The following is a 20,590-nucleotide window of genomic DNA, read 5'->3' on the forward strand; positions in this document are numbered from 1 at the left end:
GATCTGTTGGTACCAATTCAAAAATAGCTATGTAAAGAAATGATCTCCCAATTTATTATGCATGTTACAATTTTATTGAAGTTTGTGGAACCTGCATGGATTGCCAGTAAGTACACAAAAAACCCAAAGTCTTTCAACCACATACCCATCAGCTGTTAAAGTTGTCTTTTTTAACATACGTTGTTATTTATATGATAAAGTGCCTGTACTAAATTGGCACACCAATCTGAATAGTGGGCAGAGCGAAAAGAACGGGCTGTGTGATGAAATAAGGTATTAGTAGTTTATCAGCTTATCCAAGTGTGTTAAAGGAGTCTTACAACACTGACGGCATTTCAAAAGCGCTTCGTTTTTTATTGTTTCAACAATCTACTGATAGACGGGGGTGACGCTTTACATAATAATTTGCTGATATGTTGCAAATAGTGCATTTTCTATGATGAAATGCATGGGAATTAGTCAACACAGAGGACACATCCAGTGCCAATTATAAGTATCAGAAAATTGTTTGCTTCAAAAAGGCACTATATCAGAAAATAATCATCTCTGATGTGTTGGTAACTTGCACTAAACCGTCTAGAAATGGCGCACTGCAGCGCCGTCAACCAAAGCTGCCAGTAGCAACGATAACCATCGTTCCCAGGTCGCTCTATAGTAAACCAAATATTACCAATGGCTCCTCCAAGTTTTATCAAGCACCAATCATTGTGAAAGTACTGGGATCCAATTCATATTAAGACATAATTCTATTTTCGTATCAAAATGTGCTCTAAATGCCTGCTCTTAGTATCATTTGATGACTTTTCTGTGTGCAAACTTAAAATGACATTAAAAAGACAATCTGCATCTATATGAGTAACACTGTAAATCTTAGCTTCGAGCTCATGGAAAATCATTTGTAAATAAAGTTTTGATACGTTTTCTATGGGAACTAAATAACACAAGAATCTCCCGTATGCAGCGACAGATGAACAACTATGAAAGAGGATTAAAAAAAAAAAAGACACGTTAACGTTCTCTGGAATGAAGTGGATTTTTAAGACAACATGAAGTCTATTAGAACAGTGTATATTTCATTGAGCACCACTGGCTGTGGTGCAGAGCAGCTTCAATGACTCGTTCTTACTGTACATGCATTAGTATGACGAACGAGTGGTTACACAATACTTGTCGGAGTGCAAGCGAGTGTGAATGATGTATGTGGAAATTCTATTTTTTTTGTTCTTTTTTCTTTACACAGCTGCCTTTGTTGTCCCAAAGCTCAGTGGCACAAAGCAAAAAAAGTTTGAAAGACGGGAATGTGGAGAAAAAAAATAAAATAAGGCAAGGTAAAAGTGCAGTGACACACAGACATACCCGAAACCAAGCAAGCAAGCAAGCAAGCAAGCGCACACACACACACCCGACTCTAGTCTCACACTGGTTGAAAGTATGAATGCCTTCTAAATCACAGCGCAAAGTCAGCACTTTTACCAGGCATTAAAACAATATTATTGAGGGGTATGAATCACATCCAGACTAGTCTTGAATCAAAAGATTATTTGTATTTGTCGCACTTCTTGGGAGTAACTAAACTGACTTAAGATTAAACTTGAGCTCGGATACCAATAAACTAGACTGTACGATGGGTAGATATTAGCATTTGAATACAAACAAAAGTAGGACAATTAAGTGATATTAAATTCATCTGCAACACAAAAACTGTACAAATACACACAAAGTTGGTTGAGTAAAAAAAAAACAAAAAAAAAAAACAACATACAATCATACCGATGTCAGTGATGGTGATATAAAACATAGCTGCGGGAATGAGAGGCCAGCCAAGTGTAACAGACCATTAGGGTTTAAGTTCAACTTTAAATAGATATTTCCATTTTTTTTTTTGTTAATAGCAGTGACTTAGTCTGAATTACAATGTTGCCTTCTTATCATTTCAGAAAATTTTTATTATTTTTAAATTATATTCCATATGTTTGGAGTTGTGGGGTTCAATTAAGCTTCGTTTAAATGATATACTTAAATGTTGTCACTGGAATATACAAAAAGAAAACCTACATACATTTTCCATTTTGGCACTGTTGGACTGACCCAGAGCTGGCGTCGGCTGAGACAAATGAGTTTGTCAAGCTGTAGCTCACGACGGCTTTCATGAATTTTTCCTGAATGCTGATTATGTTAAGTAAATTAGCTGACAATAGCAAGTATTGGACATTTAACCTGACAGCCCACTGACCCGAATTTAAAAGGAAAAGTTCGTTTTTTGGGGATTTTTATTTATTTATTTATTTTCTTTGTTTAAATTTAGAGAGGAGAGCAACACTACTCTCGTGTCTGTACGGTAAATATAAAGCTAGGGCCAGCAGGTTATTAGCTTAGCTTAGCATAAAAAACAAGCGATTTGAAAATTGGCGACGTCATCACAATTTAAAGTGTATGGGCCGAGCGGGACCCAGCGGGCGGCGCCAGCGAGAGCAACTCGATACACCCATGGCAGTTACGGGCTGGAACCATTTCTCTTTGGGCTGCACTAAGCCAAGCGCTTGCTGGATGCAGCTTCATATTTACTGCACGGTAATGACAACGGTACTAATCTTCTCATCTAATTGTAGAAAGGAAGAAATCAAACAAGCTTATTTCCGAAAAAAAAAAAAAAAAAAATGCAACCGATGGCTTAAGATCAAGTCGTTGCATTTGTCAGGGTAGTTATCTGCTGCTTAACATCTTCTGATATTTGGCAACTTTTTGTAGTACTGCATCTTCACCGCTGTTGATGTACGTGCCATGCTCACAATTTCAGAGCCATTTTTGAAAGTTGGCATTTGTCCGCTCCACACATACAACCACAATGCTTAACATGACAAATGCTAGAAGCACACAACTAAAAGTCTTTGACACAAAATGATAAAAAAAAAAGAAGTAATAACCTTTATACGTTTAAGTGCCGTTTTTCAGTGTGTGCACCACAAGCTCTGCATGTTTAAGTAAGGCAAAGTAGAATTAACGACCGATTGAAGTGTTTTTCCTTTTGTTGGGGGTTTGCTTTATGGCCAGCTAGCGGCAAGGAGGCCCCTGCGCACATCTCGGTCCTCGTGGAAGACTTGTGACCCATCTTGACCCGTTCGGTAATTTCTGGGGGTCGATTCTGGTTCACGCCGCTTTGGGAGAGGAGCGGCTCATCAGTCGTCGATGTCCTCGAACACGTTATCGACGAAGGCTCGCGCCAACGACGGCTGGATTTTGTGTCGGGAATACTTGAGCTGAAGAAGGTCTCCTACCTCGCTGATGACACTCAGCGCCTGTGGAGACATTCATACATTCAGATTAGTTTCACACTAAATTATCACGATGACAAATCTATGACAAACTGTGACTTTCTTGACATGCAACATTTTCTTTTAAATTAACAAACATCTTCTGTGTTTATTCAAACCGGATGAAAACAATATTTCTCTTTCACCGTTGACTATCATACACATTTTTTCCCAAACCAAAGTCCAATGTGGGGCACTGAAAGGCCCTGGACTTTGCCTCTATATAGCACCTGAATGGCACAAAATGGCCACAGAATGCCCTAAATAAAGCAATCTTAGTCTGTTTCCACTGTTTCAAGAAGTCAGTGTAGATTAGTATGATTTGTCTAGTAGGATATTAATGTGGTCAGTGAAATGAAACGTCTTCAGAAGGACAAAAGAAAAGGAATTAAGGTTTATGTGTGTTTATGTGTGTGGGTGTGTTCGATTGAAAAAGTTAAAACTGCGAAAGCTCAGCAGCAGATAAAAGAGACACACAAATCGACATGACACATCAAAGTACCCGAGAATGATACGGCGAGGACGGCTAACAAAGAGAGACTTTAACATCATGACAGATAAAAGCACTACAGCGCTACAATACTCCCACTCCCTGTCTTCGCTTTATTTAAACCCAAAAAAAAAAAAAAAAAAAAAGGAGGAACGGGACTGGATAACAGCCCCCGACACGACAGCGCTTCCCGGAGACACGGCACACATCTGAGACGACTGAGCCACAAGGACACCCCAATTAGACGGGAGGCGGTTCAGCCACTGTGCGAACGGATCTGTGTTTATGTGAGAATGAGCGACAGGCCGAAGCTCAACGGTGACTGGAAGAGGACGAGCAGGCGGGTCTGCAGGGAGCCCAGTACAGTGGAAGAGGAGAGGAGTGGGCGGCTCACTGATGTTTTCGCCAAGAACGATCAAAGCGGAACAGTCTGCGCGAACGTAGAGCAACACAATGAGGAAATAGGAAGGTTATAGTGGAGGTGAAACACGGGGAAGGTTCTACACACACACACACACACACACACACACACACACACACACACACACACACACACACACACACACACACACACACACACACACACACACACACACACACACACACACACACACACACACACACGGCTGGGAAGGATTCTGAAGTGACTCAAAAGACATCTCCACAAGAAGATATTTGGGTTCATGACAGATCACACCTGTGTCCTTCCAATTTCAGTCAGTTGTTCCCGCCCACTAGACCGCCCTTCTTCCCTTTCAGTGGCGTCATGACCTCTTGGCTTAGATTGAAACAAATTGAAGGTTATTACGCCAACTGCCAGCTTGGAGCAGGAGAGCTGTTATTTTTTATATATATATATATATATATATATATATATATATATATATATATATATATATATATATATATATGCGCGCATTTACACCCTTTTACTACAGTGTGCTGCAGTCAAAACAGTACTTTTTTTGACGAGAAAAGCTGAAGCCGGTTTCTCACACTAAATACGAGGTGCAGCTGTGGGATATAAATGTTGGGGGGAAAAGAAACAGTGTAAAACCACCAACCAATCAGGGCCGGCTTTTTTCAATGGCCTTGATTCCTCTGGTTTTAATAATGTAGAGTAATGTGTAACAACCACAAACTGTCCTGTTGGTCTGGTTAAACAATGATAAACAGATGAAGCTACGCCTCATCTTGTTTTGCAGAAAGAAACAAAATGTTTCGAGGGCTTGTTCACCGTGTTTTTGTTTTAACAATATTCTCAGTTCTTTTACCAAAGAGAACACAAGTTGAAACCATTCAAAGTGACAAGTCTCGTTTCTGCCTAAACTGAAGCTGTTCAGCGGCGAAAGCAATTGGTTACCTTGTCGAGCACGTCTTTCGTGTGGGAGGCTGAGATGCAGAAGCGCGCCCGGGACTCGATGATGGGCGTAGCGGGGAAGCCCACGACCACCACCCCGATGTTCCTCTTCAGCATCTCCCTGCCGAACGCTCTGACGGGACGAACGGGCAGAAATCACACACACACACACACACACACACACAACACCGTCAACTGATTTTAGAGGCTCTGAGTGTGCATTGCTCTGATTGGAGGAGGACAACAGCAGCAGCTGGTCAAAGGTCGAGGCTCACCCTATCTTGGCGGGCATGTAGAGCATCATGGGCACAACGGGCGAGTCCTCGTTGCCGTAGATGATGAAGCCCATCTCTCGAAGCCTCTTGCGGAAGTAGACCGTGTTCACCGCCAGCTGATGCACACGCTCGAGGCCTTGGGTTGACGAGAGGAGATATTGAAACGCGAGTTGACCCTCTGTCGAAGTTAATGGTCGTCTCGTGTATTTACACTGCGGTGAACGTCGAGCTCCACTGAATGTCCGTTCAACACGATTCACTACTCAAACGTTAAGAGGCGATGCAGAAAAGAAAATACTGGATGGAAATAAAAATGTAAATATGAAGAGTCAAGAGTTAAACAAAGACGACTCTCCTTTCCAAACATGTCTTTCTCCTTTCCAAACATGTCTTTCCCCTTTACCAGATGTGATGCTTCTGGTACAGGGGGGGGAGGAAGGGAGGGAATTATTTATAGCTAGTTTGATGGTGCTTTGAAAGGAAGAAGAAAAATAAGGTTGACAAGCAGCTGCAAGCAATCACATTTATGAGATGTGCGTTACAGCATCCAGGCACCATGGGGAGACCAGATTTTTCACTTTCTCTGGAATGCTTGTCAGATTCACATTCAAGTTCTTTTGAATAGCTGGGTTTGCAGGACTACAAGCTCGCCTAATGATGCTTTTTGGAGTTAAAATAAATGGAACAAAAGCTCAATTCTAGCTGAGATTAATCTGGACTAGCCTTGCAATAATGGAGGCGTAGAAGAGAGACGCTATTTACTATTTCTACAATTGATTGCCTTCAACTCTTTGAGGAGGAACTGGATTCAGATAAGACTACTGTGAGCGTCTTAGATTTCACTAGTGTGCACTGACACCCGGTGGCGCCTGATGACAATTACAGTAGGATCCACTCAACACGGATGAAGCAGACAGTGACCAGGCTGGTCCGATGGTTGTCACTCTTAGTTCATTTTAAATGATTAGGTAGGAAAGTATCTGATGCTTGTCATTCATTAAGAGTCTTTGCTGGTCCTCTTCTTAATTTATTATGACATGTCACGATAAATGAAGCGCTCTCAATGGTGCCGTTTGAGCAGTAGGCTACTTGAGTTGCTTAGCAGGGCTGGTTTTTTTTTTTGGTAAAAATAGAAAGCATTAAATGCTCAATAGTTTCATTCCTGAGAACATGGAGGGGCTTACTTTTGGAGGTCGGAATAAAAAATAAAAAAAATAAAATAAAAATAAAATAAAATAAAATAAAAAAAGAGCAGGGCATTGGGGCCCAGGTAACAGAGCATCAAAGATAAAAACTTATCGACACACTCGCATTGTGTGAAAGTGCAGCGGGTGGACTTCATTCCATTTGAATCGCAGTCAGGGATCTTTCCTGAGCATCAAGTGTAAAAGGTGCCCTGTGGAGTTTTCTTGTAAACGAACAAAGGCTGCGTCTACCTTCAGTGGGAAGTCTCCAAGATGCTTCTGCATGTCCATCCTCTTTTTTTGAACACATTGAAACCTGCGTTATTTATATCTAGCTTTCCTTGCTAGCAGTCTGCCGTGGAATAGTCTGAAACCACTGGTGGGACCGTGTATTGCGTTACCTTTTCACACACGCATGCATGCGCGTCAGACAAACAAAAAGACTCATTTATTACTAAAAACTCTACAGGGTACCTTTTTTTAAAAAGAAAATATATATATATATATATATATATATATATATATATATATATATATATATATATATATATATATATATATATATATATTATAGATAGTTGTACCACTCACCGATCGTTGTTCCATCCTCTCCCATAATGCACTTCATAGAAGTGATGACTTGCTCCATCACAGGAGGAGACATGGAGGTGGCGTAGACCGCACTGTGCGAATGGGAGCGCAGGTACTCGATGAGCTCCTAAACCCAGCAGATACACAGGAGACGTAAGGAGACGTGCATGGAAAGATTGAATTAGTCTATCAGACCAGTGAGGGTTCAGGACTCTCATGCATGCCCTTTATTCCCTGCATTTGCATTAAAAAAATAAAATAAAATAGATGAACGGTTAGAATTTCAAAAGATCATGGAATGTATACTGTTTTCTACAGATTGCAAGTCTACAATAGGCTCTGGCATCCAATGCAAACTGCGTGTTGTGAAGTAAATTTGAGAAAATGTATTGTATTGTCTCACGCTACATCCAAGAAGCCGGTAAATCTGTAAGATCTTTCACAATCTCTTCACGGAGACACAAAAGCAGTTCACGTCTTGAAGTGGAGACGTCTGTGAACCGGGCCTTTTTGTTTTGATACATCGATGTAATGTTACAGGGCTAATAGGTCAGGAATGCAGCGGTCATGCGCTGCCAGGCAGAAAATCCACATTACTGAGATGACGGGTGTCTTTAACACACCTGACTTTGTCACTTGACACAGCTACCCCAGATCTTGAGAGATAGTTTGCAACTTAATCCTTAAGATTGCCGTTTAGCCTCGTTCAGTAAACCCTCTCATGTCTTGTCAAGCGCTTTCTTTTACAACTGTGCTTTGGAAAAAACAGATGACACTGCGATAAAAATCAACCTACGACCCCCCCTGCATCCTCACCCGTTTCCCTGCGATGTATCCCCCCGCGGCGCCGAAGCTCTTGGTGAAAGTGCCCATCATGACGTCCACATCACAGGGGTCCAGGCCGAAGTAATCGACCACGCCTCTCCCTCTCGGCCCCAGGGCCCCTATGCTGTGGGCCTCGTCTACGTAAAGGTAGGCCCGGTAGCGCTTCTTCAGGGCAATCACCTCTGGCAGGCGCACTACGCTGCCCTCCATGCTGCAAAAGACAGAGAGAGAGAGGAAAAAAAAAGAAAAAGTGAATTTCCTTCCTGACAACCCAGGAAACCCGAGTACTCTCTGTTCCTCACTCGAGGGCCAAGTACTAAACTGCTGGGACCTGTCAACTGGTGAGCAGACGTTACCTGAATGACAACTGTCTCAAATATTCTGCTCACATGTGCCAACTCGGGGAAATAGTGTAAGAATGTCACAGGAAAAAGCAAGATTTTTTCTTTTTTTTTTTTGCTTTGCACAGTGTTCCTGCAGATTGCGGTGCAGTGCGGCTTCCTGCAGCCGCCCTGTCTGGCAGAATAAAGTAACCCGTCAAAGTTGCTCACCGCGTGTACAACCAGTAAGAGCTAACCAAGCACCGAACCAGCCCTATCAAACAGCAATCCAGTGTTGATGCTGCTGAATTCCAATGGAACCGCATGAACCATCAATAGAAGATAAGAGCCGTTTGTGTTAAGACTCCTACTGATAAACATGCTTTGCCTTATCTTTTAGGTGAATACAGAGAACTGGCTGTAAACATGGAAATAATTGGATTCAATTTGAAAAAACAAACAAACTTAAAAGCCTAAATCTGGTGATTGAAAACAGTTACCAACTGCACAGAATCTGATGCAACTACTGCTTGCGCAACTACGTGAAGCAGTGCTGATGTTAAAACCAGGAAGGACATAATTATTTTAAAGCCGGTAACTCCTTTTGTTCCACTGCTTTTGGCCAATGACACTTTTAGCCCAGTTTCACTGTAACTGTCAAACAGCTGCAATGGTTGTATTGAAGGTATTTCTTGTGAAGGAAATGGGTAGGCTACCTGTAAATGCCCTCCACCACAATGAGGATCTTCTTCCATGGTCTGTGAGTCCTGGGCTGCCCGTGAACTATGGCCTCTCTCAGCAGTTTCTCAAGGCTCTGCATGTCTGACAGGAAAATCAAGAGAGAGTAATTGCACTAAATTAAAAAATTTTTAAATTGTGGCATCGACAGTGGTAGCAGAAAAACACCTTATTGTCAGATAAGTAATTAGCATTAGGCCGCTAAAGTACCATTTCTCAGGCCATAGCCGTCACCGCCATGGAGGCATCACAATGACAACAAACAGTGCTTGTGTGTGGGCGTAGCTTCAGAGCTAAGCTGTGGCTAGTTAGCCTAATGGCTATAACACAGTTAGTGGCTAGTTAGTATTTCTTTTTACTAATTACACATACACATTAATAATGAATGTATCTCATGTTCTATAAGAGCTATCTATGAGCTACCCTGAAGACGCACTAGACGTATGTGAGCCACCGTTAGCAGCTAGTCAGCTAGCTCTTCTCCCCTTTGCATTTGACATACAAACACAGACAAAGTGTGTTTTTGTGTGAATATAATGAAGTTCGTGATACAGGAAGAAGATACGGTTTACTGAAAGCCAATACGACTTTTCAACAGCAGGAAGAAGCACAGGTGTTAGGCTACTACTAACGTTAACAGAGGCTATTCTTCTCATTCAAGCGCGACAGTGAGCCAGCGTGAACAATAGCAAGAGGAACCGGAAACTAAAGCAGCCGTCAATCATTCTAGTATTTTTTTTAAATCCTCAGATTATGATACCAGACTTAACCCGAGGCAGACTGCAGAGCTAACTGCCCAGTAGTGTGTGTATGAAAAGTGATGAGATCCAGTGACCACAAGGTGGTGACATACAGCATATGGAAGGATACGCAAGAATTATTATTATCATTGCTAAGTAGAGTCATTAGGTACATCAATGACGTAATGAAAGCTATAAGGGCTTCTGAAGAAGGAAGCAATGAATGAAGGTAAACAGGAGGACTTACGAACACACAAAGAAACATTGACCTAGAAGTGCAGGTAGGAGACATAACGGCGACTTTATTTGTGATCACAGACTCACTGTTGTGTTTATAGACTCTGATGGTGGACCCCGAGAGTCTGGCACCCAGGACCAGAGAGGCATGGTTCAACTCATCACTCAGAATCAGACAGCCCTGCAGGACACCGGACGACATTTAGAAAAGATTCATACATGTGATTTGCGTCCATCCATCCGAGGCAGCAGACAGTGTTACACATACAGACCTACTTACAAAAATCACACTAGTACATATATTCCAGTGACTTTTATGCTTATGAAATGATCTGAGAGACTCAGAATGCTGCTTAATTGATTGCATTGCTTGCCTGTTTAGGGGAGGCCATTGAGCAACTACTACTGATGTTGAAAGTGTACAACGGTTTGCATCATTTCACAATGAACAAAAGAATTCACACCGTTGGTTTCCTCTCGCCAGTGGGAAGTATGTGGCGAGGCGTCTACATGCCGAGCAACAACGGCAGCAAGGTGACAAAACGGTACAGGTCGGAACTCTTTTGTTATTTTTTTTCACTCCGACGTACAGTCAATCCACCAGTTGCTCGTGCCAACAGGAAATGTTTTCTCCTGATATTTGAGGCCAGAGGAAGGTTTTGTGTCGCAATGTTGCGAAATGTTTTTTTGTTCAAACTAAAAAGTGCTCTGCAAACAAAAGTGCCTGGTAGGCAACATATTTCATCAAAAGGTAAATATACACGGGTGCATACGTACACTACTACAAACCTAACATTCGTATGAGGTAGAGTGAGTGACAGCGGACAGGGAGAGAGGGAAGAAGAAGAGGAAAGTGCTGAGACAACATAAAAGGAAAACCTGGAAAGGAAACAAACAGCAAGCTAAAAGAAGAATGGAGGGAAAAGTGTGCTGCAAGAATAAAATTGCAGCTCTACCAAGAAGACATCATATCACCGGTGGTCTTACCTTGCCAGTCAGTGCTGGCATGTTCATGGAGTTGGTTGCAAACCCCATCCCAAACACCATGGCTGACTCCACACCCAGGAACTGAGCCACCAGTTTCTCCATCTCCTCGTGTCGGTCTAGGTTACCTGAGATGCAGATTTACAGGACATCACCATACCAAACATATCCTCAGAGATTAGCCTCACATAGGTTGCTTGGTGAATATGTTTATTGGCTTTCTTGCTGACACCACTCTCATGTCTGTCCATTCAATACCAATCAGCTGCCAGGAGATGGTTAGCTTAGCTTAGCCTAAAGACTGGAAGCAGCTGGAAGTAAACGGCTAGCCTGGCTTCGTCCAAAGCTCACTAATCAACATGTTGTACATTGCTTGCTGAATTCGTACTGTAATCACTGTGATGCTGCCAGGACTTGTAGTTTTTACACTTATGTTTTTGTATTCACTAAACAAGCAAGACATAATGTGTTATAGTTAGCTTAATCGGTGCTAGTTGGTGGAAGCTTTTATGGAGAGAGCCACGTTAGCCGTCTCCCCCCTTGTTCCCATTGTTAACCGTTAGCCTGAAGCCAACTAGGTGCTGGCTGTAGCTCCATAACTAATGTCGTCTAACTCTGGGTTTAATATGGACTTCTGTTGAGGAGCACACGCTGGTGCACTCTCCTAATTAAAATGCGGGCCGGCCCTCTCCCTGTGTGAGCAGAGAAGAAGCGTCATTGGTTCTACTCTGTCAGTAAAAATCTGCCAACCATATGACCGCTTCCAGGCCAATCAGCAGACCGACCTCAGCCACACATTCCTGAAGTGCACACAGACTCTCGGACACACTGACTTCACACATTCTACATTGTGCTGGAATTAATTATACAATTGGATATTTATCAAAAGACACCAGTCTTCGAAATAAGGGGAATAAGGTAGCCCGGTTATTAAACAACGCTTTGTGATATCTGCACACTGCGTTGTTAAGACAGAATCTACCGTGTTAGTTTCCGCTGTGCCACAAAACAAACCGGCCCATTATTCTCCCTCTTTACTGCGGAGGATTCATCCCTCCAACATTCCTGCTGCTCAGCTCCAGTTCTAGCGCGAGTCGGAAGGCGTGTCTGGTGTTCGGGAGTGTGATTGTACCAATCTCCTGCCTGGTGCTCGCAACTCCGACGCCGTACTTCGCGGTGATCTCGGCTGCGGAGTCGGCGCACGGACCCGTGTTCTCAGCGAAGCCCAGGTAATTGTACGAGCCCAAGTTGATCACATCCGTCACTACCCGACCCGTGTAACTGCAAGGGGGGGGGGGGGGGGAAGGGGGAGGGAGAGAGAGAGAGAGAGAGAGAGAGAGAGAGAGAGAGAGAGAGAGAGAGAGAGAGAGAGAGAGAGAGAGAGAGATGAAGCTACTGTTTATGCAAGCCTATTGATTTCACAAGACTCAAATTAAATGTGATCTGATGCTGTTCTCGCTCTGTCATGTCAGTCGCATATGAAGGGAGAAAAAAAAAAAATAGATTTGGGCCGTATTAATCCGCTAAGAGACGTGTTCTGATTTGCTACTCTGGTTTTAGAGCCACAGTTTACCCCTGGCCTCATGTTAATTTACATAAGAAATAGAACGAAGGCCGTAAAGAAGCCAAGACGGTTGCAGCTGACGTGGAACTTTCTGTTTAAGCCGCTATTGCGTCAATTGGACGGTATATTCTCACTCATTCTTAAGCACAACCGGATGCATAAAAGTTGTGTTTGCCGTACTTCTGACAGGATTTGGCAAAACGTTCATATACCAGCTCATAATGTACCAGCTCGTCTCTGCACGCTGGTTGCATATTTCCATGGCTCAGCCGTTATGTTTTTCTTTTTTGCGCCGAGCCCCGCTTTAATGCGCTGTGATTGGCTGGTAGCTCTGTGCTCCGATTGGCCGTATGCACAGGGTGGACCTGGCTGCATCACACGGTAATAAAGTGCATGTTGGAAGATGAAAATCCGGTCTGGCGATATCAGGTGATACCTAAATTACTGATTAATGGAAATTAAGAGTTCAAACGAGAACATCAACCGGAGCTCTGGGAAACTCTGATGGACTTTTTGATGTTGATTTGACATTTTAAAGTCCCAAAAAAAATCAAAATCAATTAGTTTGAGGAAATAAAAGTCACGATAATCAAGAATAAAAATAGTTAGTGGCAGCCCTAGTATATTTTTAGATTTATTTTCATAAAGATAATAAACACAAAATAGACCAAATCCCTGCAGTGACTAATAATCACAGCAGTGCCACTATACAACACATTCAAAGCTCAAGTTACACTTTTGCCTAGTGCCAGTTTCCTCTTTCATACAACTTAACAACACCACATTGCCGCTTCCTAGCTGGTGCGGAACCCTGCTCTACGTTACCGCAGACCAGAAACGTTACCCAGTCTCTTTCCTAAAGTGAAATGTGTCGCTTGGTATTTGACGAGTAGTATGGTGCAACGGCTCCGCTTCATGCGTCTTCTACTTTACAGTGTTTACAGCCTTGATAAATGTCTTTCTCACTCAAAAGTCCAGTTGTAGTCGCGGGACGATCGCTCCATCAGGTCCATTTTGGCCCCCGGGACGCCGCATAGGGGCCAGTTCCAGTTGTCTCTTATGCGCATGTAGATGTTTCTGGTGTAAAAGCTCTCGAAGTCCTGGTAGAGGGGCACAAAGTCCTAAACGTGGATGAAAAGAGAGAGAGCGTGACGAGGAGGAGTAGGGAGGGGTACATTAGCCGAGGGGGAGAGAATACAAAAAAAATACCAGTAACTTCAAAGAACTATAGGCCATGTGTACTTTTTGGCCGCCATAGCTGGAAGGAAAGAAATACAGAAATATCTTAACATTCAAACACATGTCAAGGAATTTGTTTTCCTTGGTTCTCAGATAAAAACATCCTCGGGCTGATTTCATGACTTCCCCCGCGTTTATCTCAGCCGCTTCCTTTCCTCAACGTAACCAAACACTTCAACACAATGGGCTTCACTATCAAAAGTTACATAACGGGCTGAAAAACAACCTCGGCGGTCAAGAGCGCGTTTCAACAAACTGTGCTGATAACTCTACCGTTAGATGTGCGTCGACGCGCGCTGAATTGTGAAGAGAAGCCGTAACAACTTGGAAGATTCCGCTGAATGATCGGAGGGTCAATTTGGTTCTAAATGCATACTTCCTCTCCAGACGCCGAGCTTGGAGCGATGCTTAACAATACTTAAACTGTTTGAAATACGAGAGTCAATGCTTTCTAATTGGAGAGACTTTGTGGTGCGATAATAACACGCATCGGGTCTATTTTTCCACAACATAAGACAACCGGCTCCCCTCACCTTCTGCTCCTCCTTCTCCCTGGCGACGTGGCACCGTTCGATCTTCCAGAGGCGGAGGAAGTCTCGCAGGTAGCCGAAGACGGTCAGGATGCCGTAGCCCATGTAGGTGAGCACCGCCACCAGCATGGGCGTCTCCTCGAAGGACTCGACGAAGGGCCGGCCGTACAGGCCGTCATGATGCTGCGCTGCGTGGACCTGGGCGACACGGGGGAACCAGAAGTCCTGATTAAAACGACGGGGACTATGAATTCATCAAAAGCAATAGTGTCGTTCAGCGCATGTTACCGTTTCTTATAGACTTTTTGAGTTGAAACATGCACTGTGGATGTGTTATGTTAAAAAAACAAAACGTTCTGGCAAGAATATGCCAATTTTAGCTTTAAAAAAAAAAAAGAGCAAAAAAAAAAAAAAAGCATGAAAACAGACAATCTTTAAATCTTTTAGATTATTGGTTAGTTCATTAATAATAATAATAAAAAAAATGTAAAGCATAAACTTTTAAATATATATTATATATTTAAAATATACAGTTGTGGTCAAAAGTTTACATACACTTGTAAAGAACATAATGTCATGGCTCTCTTGAGTTTCCAGTTATTTCTACAACTCTGATTTTTCTCTGATAGAGTGATTGGAACAGATACTTCTTTGTCACAAAAAACATTCATGAAGTTTGGTTCTTTCATGACTTTATTATGGGTTAACAGAAAAAGTGACAAAATCTGCTGGGTCAAAAATATACATACAGCAACATGAATTAGCAATTTTGGTGACTTAGAAAGTTGTGTCAATGAAATGAGCTTCATAGCATGGCCTCTTAACTTCTTGTGAGTGATTATGAGTGACTACAGCTGGTGACTTCTCTGAGGCCATTTAAATAGGGCTCATTGGATACAAACGCCCACAAACGCTACAATGGGAAAGTCAAAGGAGCTCAGCATGGATCTGAAAAAGCGAATCATTGACTTGAACAAGTCAGGAAAGTCACTTGGAGCCATTTCAAAGCAGCTGCAGGTCCCAAGAGCAACAGTGCAAACAATTGTTTGTAAGTATAAAGTGCATGGCACTGTTTTGTCACTGCCACGATCAGGAAGAAAACGCAAGCTATCACCTGCTGCTGAGAGAAAATTGGTCAGGAGGGTGAAGAGTCAACCGAGAACCACCAAAAAGCAGATCTGCCAAGAATTAGAAGCTGCTGGAACACAGGTGTCAGTGTCCACAGTCAAGCGTGTTTTGCATCTCCATGGACTGAGAGGCTGCCGTGCAAGAAGGAAGCCCTTGCGCCAAAAGCGGCACCTTAAGGCTCGACTGAAGTTTGCCGCTGATCACGTGGACAAAGATAAGACCTTCTGGAGGAAAGTTCTGTGGTCAGACGAAACAAAAATCGAGCTGTTTGGCCACAATGCCCAGCAATATGTTTGGAGGAGAAAAGGTGAGGCCTTTAACCCCAAGAACACCATGCCTACCGTCAAGCACGGTGGTGGTAGTATTATGCTGTGGGGCTGTTTTGCTGCCAATGGAACTGGTGCTTTACAGAGAGTAAATAGGATAATGAAGAAGGAGGATTACCTTCAAATTCTTCAAGATAACCTAAAATCATCAGCCCGAAGGTTGGGTCTTGGGCGCAGTTGGGTGTTCCAACAGGACAATGACCTCAAACACACATCAAAAGTGGTAATGGAATGGCTAAATCAGGCTAGAATTAGGGTTTTAGAATGGCCTTCCCAAAGTCCTGACTTAAATCCCATTGAGAACATGTGGACAATGCTGAAGAAACAAGTCCATGTCAGAAAGCCATCAAATTTAACTGAACTGCACCAATTCTGTCAAGAGGAGTGGTCAAAGATTCAACGAGAAGCTTGCCAGAAGCTTGTGGATGGCTACCAAAAGCGCCTAATTGAAGTGAAAATGGCCAAGGGACATGTAACCAAATATTAGCACTGCTGTATGTATATTTTTGACCCAGCAGATTTGATCACTTTTTCTGTTAACCCATAATAAAGTCATGAAAGAACCAAACTTCATGAATGTTTTTTGTGACAAAGAAGTATCTGTTCCAATCACTCTATCAGAGAAAAATCAGAGTTGTAGAAATAACTGGAAACTCAAGAGAGCCATGACATTATGTTCTTTACAAGTGTATGTAAACTTTTGACCACAACTGTATAACAAAAACACAATATACTGTTTGCGGTAAAAACATGTATTATTATTATTATAATAATAAAGTTGGAAAAAAAAGACCCAAGTGAACTCTATCTCCATGTATACACATCCAGCCTGTAAAAAGTTATAACTTATCTCCCCGTGCAAACACAGCGATGGAGGTTTACAAAATAAAAGACAGTTTGTCTTTTATTACAGTTTGCTGAGGTTTCTTCACTTTAATAGTGGCTCACATGCAGTCAAATTGTAAGCAGGGAGAACATAAGAAGTCGTTAGCTCTGGTGCAGCTGGACTCCAACTATACAGGAAAGAAAACAGTGTGTAACAAATGCCTGGAGGGAGGAATTGACTGCCAAATATGGGAAGAGCCTGCACTTGGAGCTGAGTGGCCTGCAACGCGTTCATAAACGTAACCTACTTAAGATGTGTCCTAAAGACAAAAGGTCTCTTTCCTCCTCTGTGTGTGTGTGTGTGTGTGTGTGTGTGTGTGTGTGTGTGTGTGTGTGTGTGTGTGTGTGTGTGTGTGTGTGTGTGTGTGTGTGTGTGTGTGTGTGTGTGTGTGTGTGTGTGTGTGTGTGTGTGTGTGTGTGTGTGTGTCAGAAACTCGCAGATGTTACGCAATTCCCATCATGCGCGTCTCCGCGCTAACGGCTATTAGGCGCTGCATGTGACCAGTCATGCCTTTTTCTCTCACATACCTTTAACACGAGCAGCAACGCTGACATCTGCACGAACCGTAGTCAGCTGAGGTTCAGTCACCGGGCGCTCAGTTTACAGAACCATCCGCGGAAGGAACGGCCTGTTTGTGCGTCTCTACCTACTTTACTAGGTAGAGTTACGAATCACACCGTTTACTTTTTCGACTTGATAAGCAGGGCGGAAATTCAGGCTCAAAAAACATTCTAATAAAACAGTGTATCGAAACACGCCCACGTGTCAGTGCTCGTGTGCGACAGCATCTAAGCACACCGTCTCAGGGGACCGGTTAATTGGGACTGTTACAGACGGTGCACCTCAGGGGGGGGATTTCATTAGCCTCTTTGGAAAAAAAGCTGTTTCCCAGCATGCATGATTTAACTGAACCGTCGCACTGGGTCAGTGTCACCTTATGTTCCCTTACCCACTTCAAGGAAATGGAAAATGTCACCCCACACACACACCCACACACACGTGTTAACAGACAAATATTTGCCAACCCAGAAGATTGCAGCCAATATAAACTCAGAAATGATCCTTTAATAAATGTGAATAGAGCCATTTGAGGTCGAGAGGCGTAGCCAATATACTATAATTAGTTTCCACCAGAACACACACACACACACACACACACACACACACACACACACACACACACACACACACACACACACACACACACACACACACACGAATAATAGCACACTGTCAACTGAGGGGATAGGAAGCCAACCTGTAGACGTATTACTATCATCCAGACAGGAAATGTAAACTGCCACAAGTAGTTAGACTGGCTCTGAGGGTGTAGCGTCGGGAGGTCCTGTATGATGAGTCTTCTAGAAATGACTAAAGGGGTTACACCATGCCCAGTTCATCTAGCCCAATCACAGACACACAGTTTGGTTCGGATTTAGAATTCAGTGCAACGTCAACTTTCGGGAGCTGTCACGCCCGCCAGTGAAACAAAAAACCTGTGGGGCCAGTGGGGAGCATTATGAGCCCATTCATAAAGTTGAGATTTTAATATATTCAAATGTTGCTTAGCGCAAAAAATGATTGCGCCGAATCAAACAGCGTCTCGTTATGACACGTGGGAAGCATTTGATTCATGTTTTGGGGAAGCGTATAACATTAAGAACGTACGAATACTCTTTAAACGAGGGTGTTTTAAATGGAATTCGGCGTTTTGTAGTCTACGCGAGAGAATCCTAGCTCGATGGCAACAAACTGTCAGATAACGGACAGGACGTGACACGATAACAGCTTGCCTGTTTCCTGCTAACAAAGCACGAGTTGGTGGAAGTGACTGTAATGCCAGCATCGCCCCGGGCGTTTCCGGGTCCACATAGGAGACGCGTCCCCCGGCTACAACAGCCTCTCCTCCCCGTCCCATCCCGGGCCTCACCTCCTCCACCTCCGCCTCGTCCTCGGGGTGCCAGTGGTGCTTGGGCTGCCGCTCATGGTAGCGGTGGAGGCTCTTCGCTAAGCCGTTTCTCTCCGGCTTCAGTCCGTTCTTCGCACGCGGACGCACATCCCCGTCGGCCGGCTTGGTCGCGGGGCTCTCGGTCATTGCTGGCCAACGGTTGTGGAGCCGCGACGGTAACTTACATGTAGGAACACGGCGCCTGCCTCCGGTGCAAGGCGGTGACGGTATCCGAGCTGGGGACGTTTACAACCGCACGGCCAACTCTCTCACAACTCACACATGCACACACACGTACACTAATAACAACACACTGTGGAAACCTAAAAAAATCCAGACGCAAAATACCGGAAATAAACGCCCACAATAATATCTGAGGAGGCGGGGCCATCTGTTTCACAAGTATGGAAGGGCGCGGCTTGACGCACATGAACTTAAGTCACACTTTAATTGTTTGATCATGTTTATGGCGCTTTCAACAGGGACTATTTAGATAGTGAAGTGGTGCACTTTGGTCTTCACCTTTAAAAAGAAGTTCCACAAGAATCAAATAATGCAATATTAAAGGGCACCACATACTGTAAAGATGAATTCTCGATATGTGAGAAAAGTCCACATTTTCATATCTCAGAAAGATCATATTCTTGTTAAATGCTCAGATTGAATTCAAGCAGAAACTAAACTAAACTACTAAACCTTTACACTGCGTGTGAAAGTTATCAGATATCATGATAGTGCGGTTCTTAAATTACAGCAAGCTTATTTTTCAATGAATTGATTTGCAATTATTTATATCGGTTGCATTCTAGTAAATTATTTAAAGTGTTAACACAATGTAAAAAGTAATTTGTTTTCTCTCATTAGTGCAAAAATAGTAAGCATTAAGGGGCTCAAAAGTAAAACCTTCTAATGTTTGTGAAACATGCAGTGTTTGTCTCTGAGAATCACACAGTGAAAGTTTCATTCTAGACTCTTTGCAGTGCCAGACGACACACTTTACGGCAAGTGAAGTCCATTGCGGTATTTGAATGTTGAATGGAAGTTCAATACACCTTCGTAATACTGTCATGATGTTGACTTTACTTTGCAGCCGTGGCCATTTCTTGTGGAAATCACAGTTCAGCCGCTCTCTCTAGTGGTTTGAGGTTGTACTGCCACCAACATGTGCACATTTTCTTCAAACCTTAAGTCAAATATTCACCATCATGCATGTTGTTCACTATAGACAACATCAATGAGTTCTCCTTACATTGACTCAGTGTATCTGTCTTACTTCCTTCATTTAATTCATTATGCTTTATTGGCATGGATGTAATGGGGAGAATATTTTCAATGGTCAATAAGGCTTAATAATTTGATTTTTCTTACTGTTGGTGGACTCGTTTTCTGAGAAGAAATACATAACTACATCACTGTATTTGTTGTACAGCCAGCTGTCGGTACTGTACTTGTTCTCTTGTTTGACCAGACTTGACATGTGGATTCACAGTTGTATCCACAGTGACGGTTTGAGGCCTGCACGGGGTTCTGGGCCGCGCACTGAACCATGTCGGATTATTCTAAGAACTTTTGACTATAAGCTTCATTATCGATTTAATTTTTTACTGTAAAACATAAATATGAAACACTAAAAACATTAAAATAAACACTTTCCAGCCAAAGACGATACAAGCGGTTAATCCCACAGTACGTTCCTTCCCGAGAGGTTTTTAATTTCTGCCAACTTTTTTTTTTTTTACAAATGAGGAAAAAAATTAGCTCTAAACTTGTGTGTTCGTCTAGAGTTGTAGGAGATGATGAGACCACCTGTGGTGCTCACTTATGTCCTCCTCATCGTGAGTGAAGGCCTTGCAGAAAGCAAACCCCGCAGGAGCGTTTCCTTTCAAGGCAAGGCATCTAATAGGCTACACTTTG

The 20,590-nt window shown here is 42.9% G+C and overlaps 1 protein-coding gene across 2 annotated transcripts; it reads right to left on the bottom strand.

Annotated features, from left to right (window-relative positions):
- Window positions 1-51: 51 nt before the first annotated feature.
- LOC137877622 (serine palmitoyltransferase 2-like) lies at window positions 52-18,980 on the bottom strand. 2 transcript variants are annotated; one of them, XM_068717627.1, is made up of 12 exons: window positions 18,659-18,980; window positions 14,392-14,586; window positions 13,586-13,740; window positions 12,188-12,336; window positions 11,059-11,183; window positions 10,159-10,252; window positions 9,073-9,178; window positions 8,028-8,247; window positions 7,212-7,338; window positions 5,437-5,572; window positions 5,165-5,294; window positions 52-3,296 (listed from the first exon to the last, which is right to left on the bottom strand). In XM_068717627.1, exons 1-12 carry the CDS (start codon window positions 18,821-18,823, stop codon window positions 3,177-3,179), a joined length of 1,722 nt encoding a protein of 573 aa, XP_068573728.1. In that variant the 5' UTR covers window positions 18,824-18,980; the 3' UTR covers window positions 52-3,176. The 2 variants fall into 2 exon arrangements, with proteins under 2 accessions (XP_068573728.1, XP_068573729.1); XM_068717628.1 differs by lacking the exon at window positions 18,659-18,980 and adding an exon at window positions 17,256-17,295.
- Window positions 18,981-20,590: the final 1,610 nt, after the last annotated feature.

Source organism: Cebidichthys violaceus, unplaced genomic scaffold (assembly GCF_023349555.1).
Source record: "Cebidichthys violaceus isolate CVI_PGR_0920_01 unplaced genomic scaffold, fCebVio1.0.p SCAF_22, whole genome shotgun sequence".
Lineage (NCBI taxonomy): Eukaryota > Metazoa > Chordata > Actinopteri > Perciformes > Stichaeidae > Cebidichthys > Cebidichthys violaceus.

Bases quoted from the DNA above. Each gene is read 5' to 3' on its own strand.
- LOC137877622 (XM_068717627.1), bottom strand. From the start codon at position 18,823: ATGACCGAGAGCCCCGCGACCAAGCCGGCCGACGGGGATGTGCGTCCG. The intron at 12,337-13,585 runs GTGAGAAAGACA...CCCCCCTTGCAG, and splicing joins GACTACAACTGGACTTTTGA to TTACACGGGTCGGGTAGTGA. The intron at 7,339-8,027 runs GTGAGGATGCAG...TGCTGGGTTTAG, and splicing joins GATACATCGCAGGGAAACGG to GAGCTCATCGAGTACCTGCG.